The sequence below is a fragment of the Montipora capricornis genome, chromosome 3 (assembly GCF_036669925.1).
Source record: "Montipora capricornis isolate CH-2021 chromosome 3, ASM3666992v2, whole genome shotgun sequence".
NCBI classification, from domain to species: Eukaryota; Metazoa; Cnidaria; class Anthozoa; order Scleractinia; family Acroporidae; genus Montipora; species Montipora capricornis.
The window spans coordinates 5,267,832-5,290,507 of record NC_090885.1 but is presented as its reverse complement, the minus strand read 5'-3'; the positions used below and the strand labels follow the sequence as shown (position 1 = coordinate 5,290,507).

Below are 22,676 nucleotides of genomic sequence, written 5' to 3'. Positions count from 1 at the left end.
TAAATATAGTAACCAATCCCCTGGAGCGGGGACTGGAAACTAGACATTTCAAAGGCATTTTTCTCAAAACTTAGCTGTACCACCAGGGTTAAAATTTTGGGAATTAGTAAACATCATTACTGGGTTGCCTATGGCAAACCCAGTCGGAATCTGTCTTTAATTTCGTGGTTTTTTTATTTTTCGTTTTCTTCTTTTTTTCTTTTTTTCCGTGTTGGTAAAAGTCTTGCCTGTTACTCCCCTGCTAAGTGGTGTCTTTGCGCATAGAGCCTTCTGCGCGTATTTTCTTAGAGGCGAGAGGGTAGTGGGAAATGCATAGATTTCTCTGGAGGACACAGTAGAATGATTAACTTAAGCGGCAATGGCGTCGAAAGTCATGTAATGCGAATGGCGTTTTAGTGGATCTTTGAACAAAATGTACCCTTATGAAGGTCAGTAATGGCAAGCGAATTGGATACTGAACAAGACAGGCGGTCGAATGTTAGAAGCGACGAGTAATGGACTTCGACAACAATCTGTCGCCCGTCGAGCCGTAATCAAAGTGAGCTGTCTTCCTAAAATTTTGCCAAGTGTGGTGTTTTGTACAACACTCAAACCAAATGAACAGTTCTCTGGTAACTCAGTATGGGTTCAAAAAAGACAGAGAAGGAATCCATATAGTGGATCTGTTATCTCAGTTGTCTCGCTATTTGTCAGATTTGTATTTACCTGTTCTCAACTCTGCACAGTCTTCCGGTATAACAATTGGAAATTTCACTAATAAGTCATTGACGTGAATGGCGTTTTAGTGGATCTTTAAACAAAATATACCCTCATGGAGCTCAAGAATGGATCGTCAATTGGATGAGCAAGACAGCGCTGAAAAATAAATATCTGGATTTTAAGAGACGAATGGTCTTCGACAACAATTTCATTTTTCGCCTTTGGATATCAAGTGAGCTTTGTTTCTAATATTTTACTAACTTGGTATTGTATAAAACACGGAAATCAAATAGCAATTTGTTTATAGATTTAACCATAGTTATTAACTATGATTTAACAAATTAACGTTGAAGGAATCGAACGCCTACAAGAATGCATCACAGTGTTTACTCAAGTCGCATCAGTCTTAGTTGTCTGACAATTTGCATTTACCGGTATTTTGTACTCAACTCTGCAAAGGTGTAAAATATTTGGAAATGTGACAGTGAAGAATTATTTGAATGAAAGTTGTTGTCGCTTTTGTGCTTCATTTTTTACGGGCAGCGTTCCGAGTCGAAAAGGTTTTGATGTGAACTGTCAAAAATGTATTTAATTGCATCTCTTGTTTGTACGCACGCAATTGAAATAGGAGGGTATTTTTGCCTCTAATAGTAAATATGTTGTTTGTTTCGATTAATTTTTCGCTGGAAAAGGATTTTGCCGAGATATTTCCAACCTTTGTGAACTTTAATATCATGTTGTGTAATTTTCGAGCTTAACAAATTTGCATACGCGTGTTGAAATGTGATACGGGAGCATTTGTGGTATAGTGTAACGAAAATAAACAGGTCTGTTGGAAGCTTACTTGAGTTTCAAAAAAATGACCCCTAAAATCGGCAAAAAAATCTGACACTGATGAATAATAAAGTAGTTGCTATCCCCAAAACGATGGAATGACCTGGCGATAAATAACCTCGTCTAGCTCTTGGAGAGTAAAGTTTGGACTGTCAACCTGACGAGTTGGGCGATTGTGATCTTTTTGTTGAATTCGCACATTTCTTGTCAAACTTTATAACACTTGAAAGAGAAAGAAAACTTACAAAATCAAAAACCCGGTATCTTTTTCAAATGATGATTTGCCACTGTTTCGCTAGTAAAAAAACCGCTGTAACTTCATCAAGGCGCCCTCTGAATCCGAGGTAACGTTCGATTTTGCGCTTTTACTTGTGCAGCCAAAAGTACAATAGCAAAAATCTCCCAGAATGTTTGTCGGTGATCGTAACTTTGTATATTCGGGGTTAAAAATTAATGTTGTTTTCGTGTCATAAATGTTGTTGCTGATGGCAAAATATTTTATTCTCGATCGACCGTCCAGAAAATTTCCTTCTGCCCTTCCCAAAAACTTTGTACCACTATTTATTTACTTTTGCATCAATATTTGCTTCGCACAAATTAAGCTAACAAAATCAGTTCCTTGCTTGGTCCGCATTTGTTAGCGTTAAAATAGAATTTTAGGTCCAATGCTTCTGTTTTGAGGGGTATATTGTTTTTGGTCTCCCATCCAGATACTAACCCCGCCGAAAAGGGGTTAACTTCAGCGAACTATTGTAGCTGTCAGATGCTCAGAGGGCACGCTTAAACTTGTGGTGAAAAGAAGTTGTGAGGGAACTTGAAAATTATCAACACGTCAGCCCAGAAGCCAATGTTTCTCGCTTCTCTTTTATTTGTTATTCTTCAGAGACTGGAATGCTGTAGTTCAATACCACACAATTCAGTGCCTTCTGATTTTCTTAAACACGTACCACAGGCAACCCAGTGTATGCTTCACGGAAGCGTCTCCTTTTTTTAAAAATATCTATCAAACAGTTTTTCAGTTATTGTCTAAATACGAAAATCGACGTTTTTGCCGTTTGCGAAAAACTTGTCCGACAGATGTAACTATTTCTCTGTATACATGATCTTTTTTTGTCGGAAAGTTGGGTTTGTACGGCTAGTTTTTGCGAAAAACCTAGTTTCCAGTACCCCCTCCAGGAGCTCGGTCACTAAATTTTTCCCCTGATTTGCATTTATTTATTAGGTAAAATTACATTTTACATCAATTGCAGTGACTGACACTTCAGAGGAGACATCCAGTTGCTTTAATTTCTCAGATTTCAAAATCTTGATCTTTTTCTTCGGAAAACTGAAGTAAGTCTCCTTAAAAGAGCTAGCTTCTTGTCGGTGGGAAGCTCAAATTGCATCGTAATTTTGATACTTCTAAATAAGTATTTATCCAATAAGTTTCTACAAGCAATATTTCGATGCGAGGTCAGAAGTAAACGGAAAAATGCCCAGCTCGCTGCTCGAAATTGCAAATGAAGTTATTTGGAATAATAAGGTCCTCTGCACTGATAAGGAATCTGTGTATCGCAGAGATATGGCAGAACTATGGTTTTTATAAATTTGCGACTTATTTTCAGGTGAAAAAGTTCTCAACCCAGAGCAAGGTTTCTTCATTATGGATATTATTAATCAATGCCTGCCAGTTGGCGCTTGATAATTAAAAGGGCAACTACTGCACCGGTAATTGACCTACTTTCGGATTCACCAGCTATTCTGATAAGTAATTATTCGGTTCCAATTCTTGATGTTTCCTCGAAACAAATCGACCGACTTTTCCTGGAGAAAAAACAAGCAATGCCTACTGCTTAAGTAAAGTTAGAGGCAAAGTATCTGAACTTCGATATTGATTGGAAAAGTGTTTATTATGTAGCGTTTTGTACGACATTAGAATCTAAGCTTAGAGATTTTCAGTTTTTTAAACTGTATTGTCTTTACAAGCGAGAAACTGTTTCGTTTCGGCATGGCTGATTTGCCGACCTTTGCTCTCTGCCAAACAGAAGTTGAATCCTCAGAGCATTTACTCTTTTCCTGTAAAGTAAGTATCATCTAATTTTTGGAAACGCGTCTTTTCCTGCCTATACGATTATAACATCGTTGTTGAAAACATTAAAGAGCTTATTCAACCACTTTGCTTTGCGCGCCTTTGTTATTGTTGTTATCCGGGAATTTGGAGTGTCTACTACCATTTATGGGCAAGTATTCTGCACTCGCGAGAAAAATTACGACAATTTTGTCAGGGAAGTTAAAAAAAAACACTTCGAAGATGCTCGAGGAGGATTATCCTGTGAAATTAAACAAATGGATTTCGATCAGAAAAACAGCAGAATACCTTGCCATTTCGAGCGCTTTTCTATGAAGCGTGGATCTACGTCCCCACTGAATTCAAGAAGGAATAACAGTTGCTACGCGTGGTGCTTATTTAGTTGTTTGAACTTTTAACTGGACCTCAATTAATAAGCGAGCAACCCATATTTATTTTATAACCAAGCAGTTTGCAATGGAAACAACAAGGCGAGATAGTTGAATTTGCTGCTTGCGCGGTACTTTCCAGGCAATTTTTACAACAGAAACACCAGTGAGGCCAGATCTCCTAAGTCGACCCTCACCTTACACTAACATGGCTGACATTAATGTAACAGAATCTGCGTGCTCAAATTGCTAAAATCTCTCAAAGCCCATAAGGCGCCAGGTCTAGACCAAATCAGCCCCAGCGTATTGAAAGAAATGGCAAATGTAATTGCCCCAATACTAACTGCAATATTTAGGAAATCATATGACTCTGGTACTGTTCCTGAGGACTGGAAAACAGCAAACATCACTCCAGTATTCAAGAAAGGAAAAAGATCTGATGCAGCAAACTACTGACCAATATCACTAACCTGTATAGTCTGTAAATTAATGGAACATATCCTGACAAGTCATATCATGAAACATGCAAATGATCATAACATCTTATATGGTCTACAACATGGCTTCAGAGGAGGTCGATCCTGTGAAACACAGCTGGTGGAGTTTATTGATGATTTAACATATAATATGTAGAATGGATGTCAAATAGATGTAGCCCTAATGGATTTCTCTAAAGCTTTTGACAAAGTGTGTCACCAAAGACTTATTCTAAAGTTAGATCACTATGGAGTTCGATGAAAGACAAATAAATAGATACAAGCTTTCCTTACGAATCGTTCCCAGAGAGTTGTCTTAAATGGGGAACATTAATGTTATACACATGTCAAGTCGGGAGTGCCCCAAGGATCAGTTTTAGGTCCATGTTTATTTTTACTTTACATCAATGATTTGCCGGAGTCTCTGGTTTCAACTGCACGTGTTTTTTCAGATGATTCCCGGCTATACATGACTATACGGTCACAGGCTGACACCAAGTTTCTTCAAAGTGATTTAAAGAAACTAGAACAGTGGGAGGAGAAATGGATTATGGAATTTAATACTGATAAATGCCATGTTCTACGGGTCACTCGTAAGCAGAACCCAATAATTTACGATTACACCCTTCATGGTAAAGTCCTTGAAACTGTGGACTCAGCAAAGTACCTGGGAGTCACCCTAACTCAAGACCTCAGGTGGAATCGTCACGTTGAAAACATTGCCTATAAAGCGAATTGATCACTTGGTTTCTTCCGAAGAAATCTCAAAATTAATTCATCTAATTTAAAATCTTCGGCTTACAAGGCCCTGGTTCGACCACTACTCGAATACTCTTCAGCAGCATGGGATCCCTTACCAAACAAAATGAAAAAAAAACTGGAAATGGTACAGAGACGTGCAGCTCGGTATGTTTTAAACCGGTACAATTACGTATCAAGTGTTAATGAGATGCTACAGGAATTACAATGGCACACCCTTGAAGAAAGGCGGAAAAAGGATAGACTAGTCATGTTCTATAAAATCTACAATGACCAAACTGGAATAGACACTGCGAAATATCTGAAGCCACTGCGCCGAGTTAGCCGTCATGTCAACAACCAAGGTTATGAGGTCCCATTCGCTTTTACTGTTTATTGTAAATTCTCCTACTTTCCAAGGACAATAATCGAGTGGAACGCTTTGCCAAATGAGACAGTGATTGCCTCTTCTCTGACGGTATTCACAAACTGCTAGATAGATAGATAGATAGATAGATAGATAGATAGATAGATAGATAGATAGATAGATAGATAGATACTTGGTAAATAATGCAACCGGTTAGCAATAAGCGAGGATAAAGTAGACTAAAGATAGTTTCAGTGTGGCACGTGCAATACACAGTTCTAGCATTAGATGAAATGCTCTCATTCTACGTTCCTAGAATTTCTTCCTTTTTGAAGTTTACCAAGTCTTAAAACAAGTGTTGAATCCAACAAGCTGACCTTCTGACCTCTATGGTTTTAAACTGATAAATAAATGTCACACACAACCTTGCTTCCACAAAACGCAGTTTTTATTATCAGCGAGAAAATAAAATCAACGGCAATGGATAAAGGCTTTTTACTGATTGTAATAAAGATCAGTATTCAAATGTTGCCGAAGACTTGCCTTGCCTCTCTGTTCAGTGCCGCCAGCCTGAACGGAAGACACGCACAACAATATTTGAACATAATTATCGATCCGAAGGTGGATTCGCTGTTTGTGGTTCCTTACATTATAGTCCATGAAGTTATTTCCTCATTTTCCAGGAATGATAATACATCAATTCGGATCGTTCCAGCCGTTATTAAAGCGAGGATTCCCAATTTCGGTACTCTTCACTGCCATCCTCAGAGCAAATGGTTCAACAACGATTCCGTTTCCCACTCCGTAACATGTTGCAAAGAGCAATTCATACACAAATAATCATAGAAACTGAAATTCTAATAGTTTTGAAATCCGATGAAAAATGAGAATTGATATTTCATCACAGGGGGACTTTAAAGTGAAGTCATTGTATGCTATATACCAGGCAACTGTATTGCTGTAAGAGCTTTTGTGTGTGTTTAGTTATACATTTATCTATTTGTACTATGTAAGCATGATGTGTATGCCCCTTTTTCTTTTACTGTATGGGTAAACGTGAGAACTTCTCTAATAAAAAATACTATATTACAAAGAAAAAAACTTAAGTGTTCATGTCGAGCCAGCACAACTTTTGAAGCGATTCATTTTGTACCTGAAACTTGCACACTAGTGTTTCAATACAATTATCTCCAAGTTGTGGCTCTCTACTTGTTACCAAGAAACTTTTAGAATGTAGGTTTTCTTTTAGGCTTTTTGGTTAGTTATCATTGCTTGTGACTTAATTGTTCCATTCTTACCTTTGTCTTTAGAGTGATTATGACACTGCATAATATTACATAATTTGTCATGTTTTCTGTATAATTTAGTCCGGATTGCGGTGTTTTGCGGATCATATTTTTTATGGGAAGTTTCTTAAACCAGCTTTTTAATAGTGTTAAGTCAGGACACCATGAAAGTAAATCTTGGTAGTATTATTCATTCCTCTTACATTCCTTCCCTTTCTTCGAAGTTCTGGGGAATTCTTGATATAACACAACAACTTATGGGAGACATAGCTTAAGACATATGGGTCCAGTGATTTGGTCAAAATTAAGTACGGATGTCAAAACAGCAAAATCAATTCACAGCGTTAATAAGAAAATTGGAAGGGTAGTTCTTGAACATTTAATTACAGAGTCCTGTAAAAATTGCTTTTTATGTTGCACATAAGGAACATTTTTGACACTAGAAGGACCTTTTAAATTATTTTAGCATTATTGTATGTCAAAAGTTTTAATACTCAGGAATATTTTTAGGATGCATATTTTTATAAATTTTGATTCTCTGTAAATACTCTTTTCGCATTAATCACTTTTATCAACATTCTCGGTACATTTTTATTTATCAGTTAGGGTTTACAGTATTGTTATTTAGTGTCCCCTATTAGAAGGCCGTACATGGTCAGCTAGAAGACACTGACACACTTAAATAAAGTTCATCATCATCATCACCAATGTAGTTTCCTTACTGTGTACTTCTGTATTTTGTAGCTTTGTATGTTTGGTACTGTCCGATTATTTTGTAGTACCGTAGGAGTGTAGTTTTCAGTAGACTTCAACAAACACAAATACGCGTGACTTCGGTTACACTTCTGAAACTGGTAGTCTAGCGTCAAGAACTTTGTTTGCTGCCCTTTCCTACTTTAAATCATTTCTTTTATTGTCCCCTGAAGAGATCCATTTCCGTCAGTGTCGCCCATTGGCTTCGGAAGCTTACAACACAGCTTTGAGTAAAGGAAAGACAAGAGGTACGTGATACAGATGTGAAAGACAAGAGGTGCATGATACACCATTAGGAAATATTTCCAAGAAGTCTAAGCTCAACTGACTTGTGTAGGTCAGCACAAGTTTTGAACCTGAAATTTGCTACAAGTTAGAATCCACCTTTTTTCGCGGGTGTTTCGGTCGAATTATCTCCAAGTTGTGCCTCTCTCCTTAAACTGGTCAACGAAAAAAGATAGCTGAGCATGCAGTCAAGTGCTTTCTATGCTGTCCTAACTTTGAATCATTTCGTTTAGTGCCCCCTGAAGAGATCTATTTGCGTGGCCCACTGGCTTTGGAAGCTTACAACAAGGCTCTGAGTAAAGGAAAGACAAGAGTTAGAAGAATACCAGTTATGTTGATTGGCCAAGACCGCTCTGGAAAGACCAGCCTTAAGAAGTCTCTTAGGGGAATACGGTTCAATCCGGATGAGAGCAGCACTGTTGGGATCGACGTTGATCCATCCTACTTTAAAGTCACCACTGAGATTTGGAAGACTGGGGAGGCGGATCAAGAAGCAGACACCAAAGATGCATCTTCCTATGAACAACACGCAGCTCGGTTGGTTGTGAAAAATTTAAAGGAAGGGGAGTGTTTTCCTGAAGAAAGCTCTTTTGAGTCTGTCTACTCTGAAGATTCCTCCCTTGCAGACATGGTGACACCAAGTGCAAATACAAGGGGTGAGAATAGCACGGTATCTTCCCTGGAGTTTATCAAGATCGGTCACAATGAATTCCCCCGAGATAAACAGCTGGATGTTTCAGCGTCTCCTGGAACTTCAAAAGATTCAGATTCTGATGGTAGCAGTAATCTTTACAACACCCCAGCAAATCAAAGAACTGATCTTACAAATAGAAGAAGTAATCATCTCACCACATCCAAAATACCAGATGAGGTGGAAACTTTCATTAAGAAATCGTTTCAGGAAGTCGACAAGCTAAAAAATGAAGATTACATTTACTCGGTTTTGTGGGATTTTGGTGGACAATCGGTTTATTATACAACTCACTCACTCTTTCTTACATCAAGAGCTGTGTACCTTTTGGTGTATGACCTCAGCCGAGACCCTCATAAAACGGCCCAGCCTGTAGCAAAGCAGGGCATGTACAAGACCATTCAAGACAGTTTTGAAACAAGAAGTAATTTGGACTATCTTGATTTCTGGATGACATCCATTGCCTCACTCGCCAGTCGAGATAGTGCTCTTACGAAAGGGTCAGATTCAAAATCCCTTTTGCTGCCTGAGAAACTTCCTCCTGTTTTCCTAGTGTGTACCAACGCCGATCGACCTCATGGTGGGGCAGAACGTTTTGCGCTCGCCCGTGAAGTGTATGGCTCTTTGCAGAGGAAATCGTACAGGAACCACTTGTGCGGTGGTTTCTTCGTAGTCGATAATACTAAGTCAGGTGGGGAATCAGAGTGTTCAGAAGTGGCGCGCCTGCGACATAGCATTCTAACTGTTGCAGAAAAGAACTACCAATGATGAAGGAAGACATTCCAATCAAATGGTTAAAGTATGAGAAAGCGCTCCAAGCCACTCTGGGTAAAGGTCATAAATGGATTTATTTTGAGGACGCAAAACGGATCGCAGCTGAAGTTTGCCAAATTCACGACAATCAAGAATTTGTAACATTGCTTGACTTTTTACATGATCAGAGAATTTTAATACATTTTGATGACTCTCCTGAATTAAACAAATTGGTTGTCTTGGATCCTCAGTGGTTGATTGATGTGTTCAAGAAAGTGATAACTGTTCAGCTCCCTGACTGTCACGGAAAAGCTGAAACAAAACAATTGTGGCACAAACTCGAGACAACAGGAATCCTTGAAGAAAAACTCTTGACGCATGTGTGGGACCCACTGATAGAACCGCATGAAAGCTTTGAAAGCTTTATTGCTATCATGGAGAAATTTAGTTTACTCTGCTCTTGGCCTTCGTCAGATACCTCATGTAACAAGCAGTACTTGGTACCATCCATGTTAATGTCGCATCCACCACAGGACATCACCGAGTTGATTGCATCTGCAGAACTCCCTTCTCTTTTCCTAAAATTTGAGTATGGACAAGTTTCTTGGAGCTTGTTTCCGCGGCTCGTGTTGCAGTTTTTTCAGTGGGGCCAAAATGAATTTCTGAGTTCACTGCATCCTCATTTGTACAAGAATTTTGCCAGATTTCAGACAGCTGGGGACGAAGACTGCTCCGTAATTCTGTTGTGTCATTCCTCGTTTATCGAAGTAGTGGTTCACAGAGGAAATGTCAATCCACGGTTAGCGGAAGGGAATCAATCAAAGTTGACTATTTCGTCTGACACCCACCATGATTCATTTGAAGTGTTCTGTGCTCGTACTGTTTACAGACAATTGTCTTTGATGCTTGAGTGTATGCGTAACGAGTTCTGTTGGTTGAAGAACATGATATATCAAGCAGGTTTATTTGTCCCGTATGTTGTTCTAGGAAGGTAGTCAACTATTGCCGCACTCATCACAAGCAATATTGTGAGCAAGAGGAATGTCTTCATTTCTTATCTGAATCTGAGTTGCACGATGCCAATCAGTTTATCAGATGCAGGAGACCGGCTGCTGCAGTGAATAATAAAGTTCACGTCACTAGTTTTTCAGCTTGGTTCATAAGTCCACGTGAACAGGTAATAAGGATCGGAATACAAACTTTTACATCGATTGCCTTAATTTGAGGAGGCTCAAACAACTTTCAATTCTTCCAGGGTGCAGGGCTGGCGTAGTGGTGAGAGCACGCGTCTCCCACCAGTGTGGCCCGGGTTCGATTCCTATACTCGGCGTCATATGTGGGTTGACTTTGTTGGTCCTCTACTTAATTGATAATAATAATAATAATAGTAATAGTAAAATTAAGAATAATAGTAATAATAATAATATAAATAATAAGAGGAAGAATAAGAAGAAGATGAGTAGGAAGAAGAAGAAGATGAAGAAGAGGAAGAATAAGATAATAATCAATTATATTTTACCCAGGAAGCTCGACTCACCCAAAAGTGGTTTTCAGGGAGGTACTGCATCCGTTCCAATTGGAATTTAGAAATGTTGCTTTTTGAGGAGAGGGGGAAACTGGAAGACCCGGACAAAAACGTCAAGGAGCAGAGTAAAGAAACAACAACAAAATAAACCCACATATGGCCACGCGTCCGGAGCCACATTGGTAGGAGGGGAGTGCTATCACCACTACGCCACCCCTGCTTATCCTACTCTGCTCCAAGAGGTTTTTTCCGAGTTCCCATCCTCGAAAACCAACAGTTGATTTGGTTTGCGTTAATTTGTTGATTTCAGTTTACAGTATCCCCGATTAGTGCTCCACCGCTAGAAGAGTAGACACTTGAAATAAAGTTCCTTTTTTCAACAAACTGTACTATTTAGAAGAATAGAATCTACTGGCCGGTGTTCCAAATCGCGTCCTCTTGCACAGTATTCCATTGCTCAACTAACTAAACCACTGGTGCATGGAACCACCAAGGGTAGATGTATAATTTAGTTAAGAGCTTTGTTAACTACTGTTAGTATATACTAAAACATTGTATAGCGTTGAAGGTGCGCTCTGATTGGCTAGCTATACTCTACTCCGAATATCCTTTGCTTTTCACCTCCAAGCATGCAACTGGCGCGGGTTTTGCGCCCGAAAATATTGTAATCATTGCAGGAACAAATGAGTTAAAATCACCCTTTTGTGCTATATTATCACATTGTTTTAGTATGTACTAAAACAACTGTGACAGTGATTAAACTCTTCTTTAATAACGTCTCGAAACAACTACAACAACTGCACAACCAAAATGGCCGTCTACACTTTCTCAACGAACCGACGTGATTCTCGCCCCGAAGTCCTGGGGCGAGGCTAGACTAGTCTCTTAGCAACGTTACACAACTATTCGCCTCAATGTCGGTGGCTAGTGGTGGATATCCACTTCTACCCACCTCCACTTCGGTGAATAGTTGTTAATTATTTTTCGTTTTAATTGTAGGCAGCAACTGATGAGATTGATGAAAGACGGTTGCTTTCTGGTGAAGGTAAATTTCTGACTGAAGTACCAAGTCAGTATTTGGGATCACATGATTCGAGCAGTTTTAAAATGATGTTACTTACAGGTAAAATCACGCATTTCTTCGTTAAGCCACCCATCCTGTTCGCATCGTTAGAATTCAATTATTTCCTCTGAAAATAACTTGCTACCTGGCTGCTGTTATCGGCGCATTTAAGGTTGTTCGCCGTTTTATTTTCTTCCGTTACATCAGCTGAAGTTGGAGATTAGTCAGTGCCGATTTGCCTTCAAACACTAAAAGTCTTTGCATTGCTTTAGGGATTGAAGACAGGCCTCTCGCCCAGATTCCTAGCGATCTTGTTGAATCACTTATGTCGGACTCATGCCATCCAGAAGAAATTGTAGTTCAGATGAAAGAAAGTCTACATTTGGACGAAAAGTGTTTGGAGCAGCCAAACACTGAAACAAAAAGAAGGATCCGTTGCTTGGCAAAGACAGCAAAGGATTCAAACAAGATTGAGGTTGTCAAGCACTTGAGAGAAATAACTCCCGCAGGGACAACTGGTGAGTTTGTCAACGTCCACTGGTTTGGTTACAAAGGTAGACTGTACAGTGAGTTGGGCCAGACAAAAGCGACTGAAAAGATCTTCCATATCTCAGCAAAAATAAGCACGCAAGTCCTAGATGTATTTCGTGAAGGTTTATGTTGTCAATGAAAGGTAGCTACAGTTACAAATGGACAAGGAAAAATATGAAAGGATAATTCTTGTTCGAATTTACCTCACCACCCGTCTCGCCGATTACGTGTTTTTTTTTTTCGATGTAGAATTGTAGCCTGCACTTTTTCTTTTTCATTAATCTCTTTTGCTTGTTTCATTAATCTCTTTTGCTTGTTTCATTTCTTGTCTGTCACAATGAACAATGTTTTTTGCAGGTCCCTTGCTACCAGGGTACCTTGATATTGGTAGTATCCCAGTTTCTCAGATGAGAGAACTTACAATTGACTTAAGCAGTAAGTTGAACTCAACATAGTGAAAATGAAGTAGCACATTGCTGTTCTTATTCCTAAAAGAATTTGAATACTCCCTTTCCTAGTTGCTTTTTGTCGTAATTGAAAACAGGTATCGTGTGGAATCATGAAGATAGTGATTTCACTAGCATGAAGTCCCCGCATTCGAAAAGTTTCACTATCTAAATATGCCCGGCAAAAGGGCATTTGAAAAATCGTCTAGCGTTCTCTCTGTGAAGCATCCAGTACTTATATTTTAGGCCTTTCTATATTCACTGACATCATTCACATGCGAATGTTCAACGCAGGTTGTTCGTTTTGGTCGGTTGACCATCTGAAAGACACAAGGGATTTATCTAAATCATATCACTGGGCTTGTTGTAAAATACGCAACGCAGTAAACACCGATGTCAATCTGTAAAATACGCAGTATGTGAAACACCGTTTATTTTAAGGACGGTTTATACTATTGTTATTGCGCTTGCGTTCTGCGCATCTCGAGATACTCGGATTTCCTATCGGCGGTGCTTATTAATACAGGGATATTTTTGCGTGGTTCAAACCTATGCGGACAAAGCAGAACTTAGCAATTGCTCGTGGTATACAAAAAGAAAATTGGGGGTAACCATGCATTTTTCAGACATAATTAAGCTTCAATTTTGCAAAGAACGCCATACGTTGCTTTGTATTCTAAAGCTTTTTACGAGTATTGTTGATTACCTTATTATGGGAAATTAACAATGCACTTTATTAACGCGATTTTACAAAATTTGCGTTAATTTTAATGTATCTTAATTAATGTCGATGTAAATTTAATGCACGCTATTTCACAACATTGTCATTTTAAAGCACCTTTATTTCATTACAAAACCTTATTAGTTCCTCACTAGATCCATTTGAGCAATCCTAAAAGCTGACTACTGTAAATGCTTCTTTTTCTCCATGGGACATAGGTATGTTGAGATTTGTAAGTGCAGCAAATTCGTGTTACTGCAAAAGCTGAGGCTTTGAAAGATCTTTTGAACTGATAGGGTCTAGTTAGGCTTCAAAACCATATTTTCGGCTGTAAAAAAAAAGAAACTTAGAAACATCCGTAGACTTGTCTTGGAAGGTCTTATTGACGGAAGCCAAAACGCAGTTTGGCGTTCAGAAATGTAAAGTGCGAGTTTGCAGAATTTTGAAAATCGCAGTAAATAAAGCAAGATGCTTATCGAATAATTCGCGTTAATTTAGTGTACGTAAACCTAACTTTGCGTTAAAAATTTGCGTTAATTTAGTGTAACGTAAATTTTCTTCGCGATGTCAACGTGCATTGGTAATTTCCTATAATAAGGTAATTATCTTCGAAAAATGCGTGGCTACCCCCAATTTCCTTTTTGGATTTCAATAACACTTGTTAAGATCCGCTTTTCCCGCATATTCGGTAAACCCTGCAAAAATAACTTTGAACTAGTAGGCACTGTCCTTAAGAGCTTAACTTGAAAAATGTTAAACTGAGCACGCTCACCGTTCCCACACCTGAAAAATGGATGTGTTTTGTGGTAGGTGTTTCCAACATTGGCCTTTTTTATACTAGAGACGCATAATCCGTCCAGGCGAATTATGAGTCGCTCGTGTTATCCATGTAGTGTAAAGATGGGACGAACTATGTAAGAAGCATAATTTGTCTGGGACGAACTTGGGCAAACATTTTTTCTGCGTCTGTTAAATTCGTCTATTATAAAGACGAGCACTAGATGCATAATGCGTGTGGACGAACTTTCCAGTAAGGTGCGTCTTCGAAGACGCACTAAAGTGGATACTTCGTCCAGACGCATAATGCGACTTGTGCCTGTCTTTATACTAGACGAATTTAACAGACGCAGAAAAAATCTTTGCCCAAGTTCGTCCCGGACGAATTATGCGTCTCTAGTATAAAAACGGCCATTATCACCTTTCATCTTGGTCCATCCTCTGCTATATGCAGCATTGACACAAATTCTTCCATTTACATTTACCGCAAAACGGGTCCATTTTTGGAGGTGTTTACATGAGAAACCTCGTGGGTACGGTGAGCATGCGCAGTTTAACATTTTGAAATAAACGGTTTTGCACATATTGCGTTCATTGCGCATATTGCGCATATTGCGTTGCGTTGCGTATTTTACAACGAGCCCTATCAATAACCACAAGGTCCGTGATTCCCTCGTTACCTTTAATCCCTTCCCAAATTTTCAGCTAGTTCATTGTTTAACGGGCCTGTATGTTAGGAAAAAATATCAGATAACAAAATACAATGAGTGAATTCTGAAATGACTTATCCTAAGAAGTGCTTGGAACAATAAGAAGTGTCCGTTTTTGTTGCAGGTGGAGAGGAGTGGAAAGATGTTGCTGAGAGACTGGGCCTCAGTCCAAAAGAAATCCGTTATCTTGACAAGCGAACTCTGAATCCCTGTGATGCTGCACTGGCCTTTATCAGCAAGCGGCGTCATATTAATGTAGACGATCTGTACGATGTGCTAAGCGATTGTGGGTATCCTATTCTGGCCGACACCCTTTGAAAAGAACGCCCTTAAAATTTAAATCTGTATAATAATTGACGATATCCTTAGAAAACCGAGTTAAAGCATTGTTTAATATTTTGCTTCTTAAGCTCAAAGCTAAAATTTGAAAGCAAAAGAATTAGTCTCTAAAGGATAATTTAAACGTACGCAAAAATATTAAAACGCGGGCCATTTAGGAAATAAATATATATTCCCTTCCAGAAATAGTTTGATGCCAGTAACATTGCCATTAACAGGAGCATCCTTTCCCCTTCTAGAAAATTGGCAGCATGTATAAAAGGACTCTTACGGTAACATTGGATCTCCCCTGATGAAGTCACTAGACAGGAGTGTCGATTACTTGTGTCTTTGAATCATAACTTTCTTAGCTACATTCAAATTTCATCAAAGCGGAGTAGCATCAGACTGATTCACAACCTGGTTGCACTTTGAACTGTAACTTTCGTGTATTGCATTTCATGATCTACGATATGCAAACAGCATTAAGGAATATTCTTTTGGCTTGGAGTGCCATGACATTTATTTTCTTTGAAAATTCTTTTTTTTTTTACTAAGCCTTTTAGCTATCGTCTTAGTGTCGTATCGTCGTCAGTATTACTGCTGTTACACTCGGCAATTTTTTTTTTCAACTCGTCTCGCAATTTTGTTGCGACCAACATTCTCACATTGCAAAACATGTTGCTTGATGGATGTTATACTAGGCAACGTTTCTTGCAACTTCTCTCGTTTTCGATGATCACATGAGGTTAAAGGGTCATTTTCATTCAGTTGGTGCTGCAAACAGCTGCGACACGAGTTGTAGGACAAATGTTACACTACGCCATGATCAAAAAATTCGTTGCAACGTTGCGTGAAGTGTTGAGGAAAGTAGAACTCAATTCTACTTCCCGCTACGGTTTCTGCAACTAGTTTCCCAACGTCTTTACACGTTGCAAGGTAAATTAAGGCGCCTGCAAAGGAGGAAACAATGTTGCGGAAGCAAATGCTTCCCCGTTTGCGGCCCAAGGAACCTTTGCTGCGGAAGCAAAAATGTTTCTGAATTAGTTCAAAAACACTTTGCTTCCTCAGCAAATGTTTCCTCGTTCGCCGGTGCCTTTAAATTGGGCAATGTTTCGTCCAATTTGTCACAAAATTGCGTTGCAAGACGGGTTGCACGACAAATTGCACAGTGTCACAGTGTCCGGCTTTAGTGTTAATGACCTTTTCTAGCGTAGTGTTGTGGTGTAGTCGTGTAAACATCGTTGTAATTAGAATAAATTAATGTAACCGTCTTTATATGTGACAAAAGACGTGAATTGTGGGTCGCCAGTTGGAAAAGGAACGCTTGCAGTTGAAGAAACGAAGAAGGAAGGTGGTGATTTAAAGGGAACCTCCACGAAAACAAAACAATAAATTTAAACCACAGAACATAGTGTTTACAATTGGAAGTGCTCAATCTTTGTCCAATGAAGGCGTTGGTATGCGAGAAAAATAAATTCAAACAGCGCTTATTTTGGCTTTCAAATTTCCTGGCCGCCGCCATCTTGAATAATTGTGACGTAACTTGGTTGCCCTATTGTTCAGATACAAAGAGCGATTGTTCTGGAACAATAGGGCAACCAAGTTACGTCACAATTATTCAAGATGGCGGCGCCCGGGAAATTTGAACTTGTCTTGAACCCGGGATCTCCGGATCTCAAGGCAAGCGCCCTAACCACTGGGCCACACTGCCTCCTAGCGTAAGTGTCTTAATTGGCATAATTACTCATACCTACCCATATAGTTAAGCAGAGGGAGTATAGGGTATTTTCGTGAGCCGTGATCGGACCCTTTTATTTACTCGTGAAACGTTAATTGTTGGTTCCTTACATCGTGAATCGTGAATTTACGAATTAACTTGAGGCGTGATTGGAACGTTTTGTATTTTGTGAAATGTGTTTTCTCCTCTTTTGTCCGTGAAAAAGAATCAACTGAGGAATCCTAATGATTACATACCTCCGGTCAGAAGGTCAAAGAATGTGCTGAGAATCTGGGGATGAACTCTTTCAAGATCTTTCAATGTAACTGTGAACAGATTCAATATGGCGAAGGTCTCGGTAGTCCAAGAAGTCACATTTCCAGTGACAATCTTACTTTCTTTCTCTTGGATTAAGAAACCAAATAAAAGGTCCAAGTGCACAAAGACAAGACCTGCTTTCCGTTATATGGTTTATGGTTAAGGATTTATGTACCGTACATATCGTACATATGTACCGTACATATCTCAAACTTCGAGTGCATTTGTTTTTGACAATAGAGGTCTCAATTCTAGTACTACTGTCCCGTTGATTGCTATAAAATATACAACCACAACAATCTCATCCCATCAAAATCAGTTTTGACCAATGATTGTTAGGCAATGTTCTGTTCACTTAAAAACACAAGCAAGCGGATACGCACAATTTCACCTCCAGATGCCGCTGAGAAAGTTAAATGCCTACATGTTTTCCTGCAAGGGACAGTCTCCTCTGTGCAGAAACGTACGGCCACAAAAGGAAAACAAATGGATCTTAAGGAACAGTTGCAAGCAAAACCACCAACTCCGTACCCATGATTCGTCACGGATTGCACAAGTTAAATCTCGAATAAATTAATCCGGAATCCAAGGTCAACTCCGAAAGCCTTTTAACCCTGAAGGTTGAATATCTTCAAGCACCCTACGTGCCTACCATTAATTACAGTGCGAACTTTGGCAACCAAATATGAAAATCTGGCCAAGAGAATGACGGTTGGTCTGCTTACTACAATAAACACTTGTAAACACCCGCGTATAAGAACAAGTGGATTAAGAACATCAGGCTAAAATGTGGCCGATAAAGCACCATTTAAATAAGAACAAATTCGAGTCAGCCTGATAAATAAAACATGTTCTTAATACAAAGGGAAAGGGTATTAGGATAAGGAAACAAAAGTACTAAGGTGTTCAGGACCATTACAAACCATAAAATCTGTTACAAAACAGCATTGTATGTTAATTAAACCTCTAGTAATATATAATTTGAAGTATTTCTGAAACTAATTTTAAGAACGTTTTAAGAACACTTTCAGGCTGATTTCTCACTAAGCACCCCTCAAATAAGAACACGATCAGCCTTAAACCTGAAAAAAGTGTTCTTATATGCGGGTGTTTACTGTATTTGTCACAGCCATCGTCCTATTACCTGGTGCCATATATACTCGCATATAAATTGGAAAGATCTTCCTCACATGGAGCCTTTGAAAAATACTTCGATGAGTCCAGAGGAGAAGGAGCTGATGCGAAAATAGGCTTAAGACAATGGAAAATGCGTCAGGCAACGCTCGATGAGGCGGCAACTGCGAAATATAGGCATATATAAACATGAACAAGAAATCTGACACTCTCCAGTCTGTAGGTGAGAGAATTGTCTGGCCATTCGAATGTGGCGAAGAGCAAAATTGAGATGTAGAAGACAACCCCGATGAAACTGCTATGGATCAGCCATCTGATTATGACACCGAGTCCGAGGAGGAACCAGAGGAGGACGAAAACTTCAATAACCACGAATCGAATCAGGAAGTTGCAGAAGAAAACCAAGAATGCGATCACGACGGGTCTTTAGAACGTCCAATAGTTCTGTTTTGTGGCAATGAGAGGTATGTCTAAGGCCTTATTCATTTATAGAGAGATATGGCATCGCGATTACGTGAAGCGGCAAACGCGAAACGGTGGGCTGCTGCTTGTCATAAGAGCATGAAGATTGTGTTACTCGAACTCGTCACTCTCTTTTGAACAGTTACTCGATACCTGCTGCTAACACGCCAGGAATGAGCTCATATCAAACGAGTTTCTTCCATTTTTGATAAAACACAAATTTTAGTCCGACGTTTGCCGTTTGCCGCAAACGTGATGCTTTATCTCTCTTATGGTGCTTTCAAGTCCGTGAAGTACCCAAATATTTGTCGGTTACTCGTGAAAATACATTTTTTTAGCACGTGAAACGCGAAAAGCCCGATTTAATTCCTGCGAAACGTGATCTCTAACCCCTATACCCCCCTCTAAGCATGCTTAGTCATCTCTTTCCGTGCTTAAGCGTCCATAGTCATCCAAGCCATACTTAAGCATCCTTCATTATCCCTAGCCATACTTAAGCGTCCATAGTCATCCTTAGCCATACTTAAGAGTCCTTAGTCATCCCTATCCATACTTAAGTATGATTGGTCATCCGCAGGCATACTTAAGCATCCTTAATGATCCCTAGCCATACTTAAAAGTCCTTAGTCATCCCCAGCCCAATTAAGCGTCCTTAGTCATCCTTAGCAACACTTGAGCATCCTTAGTCATCCCTAGCCACACTTAAGGACGTTCGCGCCAATTGTTTCTGCGCATCCTTACTGCGCACGCAAATGCACAAGCCACGTCATACACGAGCGCGCGCGCTAAGTAATAAAATGAGAAATGATAGGGCAAAAAGCCATTGCTATAGCTTTGCCTGGATTTAACGCTCTTGGACGTTCGGTGACCCCTATTTTTCTTTCCAGAAACGGATTTTATTTACAATTATCTCCACGTTGTCCAAAAATGAACAAAAAATCAATGTGGGAAGTTTCAAGATTTCTGCTCACGGGAGATCAAATCCTGCCATCTTGCGGCTGCAAGGCGCGTGAAACTGTGGTCGCTAAATGCGAACTTGATCTTTAAGGAACCTCACCAGTTGACTAAATTCACTCAATAAGTCCACTTAAACAATATTTGGCAGAGAAGATTTCACTTCAAAGATTTAATTGCAATATATTTGGGTTTACAGACACTGGCCTTATTCGCTAACGAAGCCCGATTTTGTCACATTTTGGGTGTTTTTCCGGGCATGTTCTCTCCAAAATGAAGTCGGTGACCCCCCAAATTTATTTACATTTCTGACATGACTAACTCATTATCTTACAGTGGTAAAAGTTTAAGAAAAAAACCAATGTTAAAAAATTTTCGCGCGAACGTCCTTAAGTGTCCCTAGTCATCTCACCCCTGGTATCGGTCCACATTTGAGCACGATTTATTTTCATGTTGTACGAAAAAAGGCAAGACTTTTTTCCTTCCAGACAACCAATACATAAGATCAGCTCTTACAAGAGGAGTCTCGAGGAAGCCAACTAACTGCTAAGACCTGTTATTGGATAGTTGTCACGTAAAGCACACTGGGAGGAGCTTTGCGTGACAACTGGTAAAGTAGGCTCTTACTATATCCCTCTGTTTCAGAGCTCGATTTTTACAGGCCTTCTTTTAACAGCTGCTCAGATTGCATACATAACTAAAAGTGACTAATATTTTATCGTATTTGGAAGGATAATAACTAAAAAATAAAAAAATAAAAAACCAACGGTGATTGTTTGTCCAAAAGAGTTCTGCTTGTCAGTTTTTCATTTGCCGTCACGCAATGATTTTCTTTACGTCGCGTGACAACCGTTTAAAAAGTAACGCCGGACAACAGCTTGGATTTTGTGAAAAGAAAAATTGAAACTTTCAGCTAAAGGATGTATTGAAACACAATTTATTAGCTTTACAAATACCCCCTTCACTTAAAAGGTTCTAGCACGAGGTAGGAACGCAAGACGTTGTCTCGTTAGCTGGTGAGATCCAGCTTGGCCCTCGCCATATCAAAAAGGGGAAAGGGTCGTCTCTAAAATATAAACAGCTAAACAGGAGAGAAGAAGAATAGTAGTTCATATGTACTATATTTTCGAATATGCGTCTATTAGTTTTGCACTAATGTTTGTGTTCTCTTATTTTTTAATCTAACTGCTGATTGGATCGAAGGCCATCCGTTCAGAGATTGCCACAACATTGCGCTGTTCATTTCTTATGCTAAGGACAGGGAGTGTGGGTTCAGAGATGGTAGAATCAGGTTTAACTCTTCTCTGGCCTGGTGTTTTTTCCTTTTTTTTTTGGAATCCTGGCTTTGCTGTATCACTTCTAGTCTCGGTATCCCGTCTTGTTCTGGAACGAGTTTTCGTGACCATGATTTCATGATTTCATGGCTCACGTTTTGCAATGGCAAAATGTTTTGATACCCCTATTCAAGATTATTCCTAAAGTTAGAGCGCTTTTCAATTGACTCTGTATAGACCGTCTGCATGAGACAAATAGAATTACGGAAAGCTAGGTCCCCGAAACAAAACTAAAATCAAAACTTAAGCAATTAAACTGACTAACCTACAGACAACCCTGCAGACGATAACTACACCTAACCAATAACTACACCTAACCCAACAGACAAAAACAGCACAGAAGTTCACAAAGCGCAGGAGAACGCGAGCTAGCAAATACAAATGGTTTTGCTTTTCGTTCTGATTGATTGAGACAGTGACACGGGTTTTTGCTAACCAATCCGGCGACGCATAGTAAACGAAAACCAACTAAACAAGAAATACTTTCGACACTGAATTGAACACCAATCTATTGTCATTATTGTTATTATTTGCTCTTTTAGTTAGCTTTGTGCCGATGAGGCTAAACTACAAATGCTGCGCTCGTGCAGGCGATGGATTGCGTCTTACCTTTAGTCAGTCATTTTATATCTCAAAGAATGTAAAGGGCTTCACACTGGCAACATGCTGTAAAAAAACAACTAAGGACCAGATTTGATTTTCTTTTCAGTCTTTCATGCTTCGTCGTTATAGGACAAGTGCTTGGGCAAGGTTCTTCCTGATATGGAAAGGCAACAGATTTTTGATCTTGAAAAGAATTGCTAGTATAGCGTAACAAGAGTACAAATGTACTTAACGTTGTCTTCCCATTTCAGATTTTGATTAATATACGTTCCCAAGAGTTTAGTACTAGGAACACGCTCAATGTTCTCGTTATTTACAGCGATCTTCATATTTAAGTCTTCTATTGCACGGGCAGATGATAACTGTTTTGTGGACAGGACCTTCATTTTGGTTTTGATGGATTAATTACTAAGTTTGCATTGCCAGACCACTCCTCAAGATGAAATAAGCTATTGTTTAAGTCACGTTTATAACTTTCGAGGTTTGATGGCTTGCAGTGCACATATAGTGTTGTATCATCCGCGTATTGGTGACACTGCATGTTAACGTGGGCATGGAGATCTGCAACATAGAGGTTGAATATTAAAAGTGCCATAATCTATCCTTGTGGTACTCCAAAGTTAACTCCACGACGGTCTGATGTTTTATCGTCCACTTGGACAAAATGCCACCTGCCAGTTAATTTTTCGATGGTTCAGTTAAGGAAATATTTTGAAAACCCAAGGGGTAATTGAGCTTCTTC

The 22,676-nt window shown here is 39.3% G+C and overlaps 1 protein-coding gene and 1 pseudogene across 1 annotated transcript in view; both read left to right on the top strand.

Annotated features, from left to right (window-relative positions):
- LOC138039736 (ras-related protein Rab-11A-like) overlaps positions 1-7,845 on the top strand; it is a 42,867-nt gene extending 35,022 nt beyond the window's left edge. The window contains exon 6 of the mRNA XM_068885586.1: positions 7,763-7,845. Coding sequence (XP_068741687.1) covers positions 7,763-7,845 — 83 coding nt within the window. The remainder of the gene's footprint in view (positions 1-7,762) is intronic.
- Positions 7,846-8,190: 345 nt separating this feature from the next.
- Positions 8,191-15,575, top strand: LOC138039735 (uncharacterized; annotated as a pseudogene).
- The last annotated feature ends 7,101 nt before the right edge of the window (positions 15,576-22,676 follow it).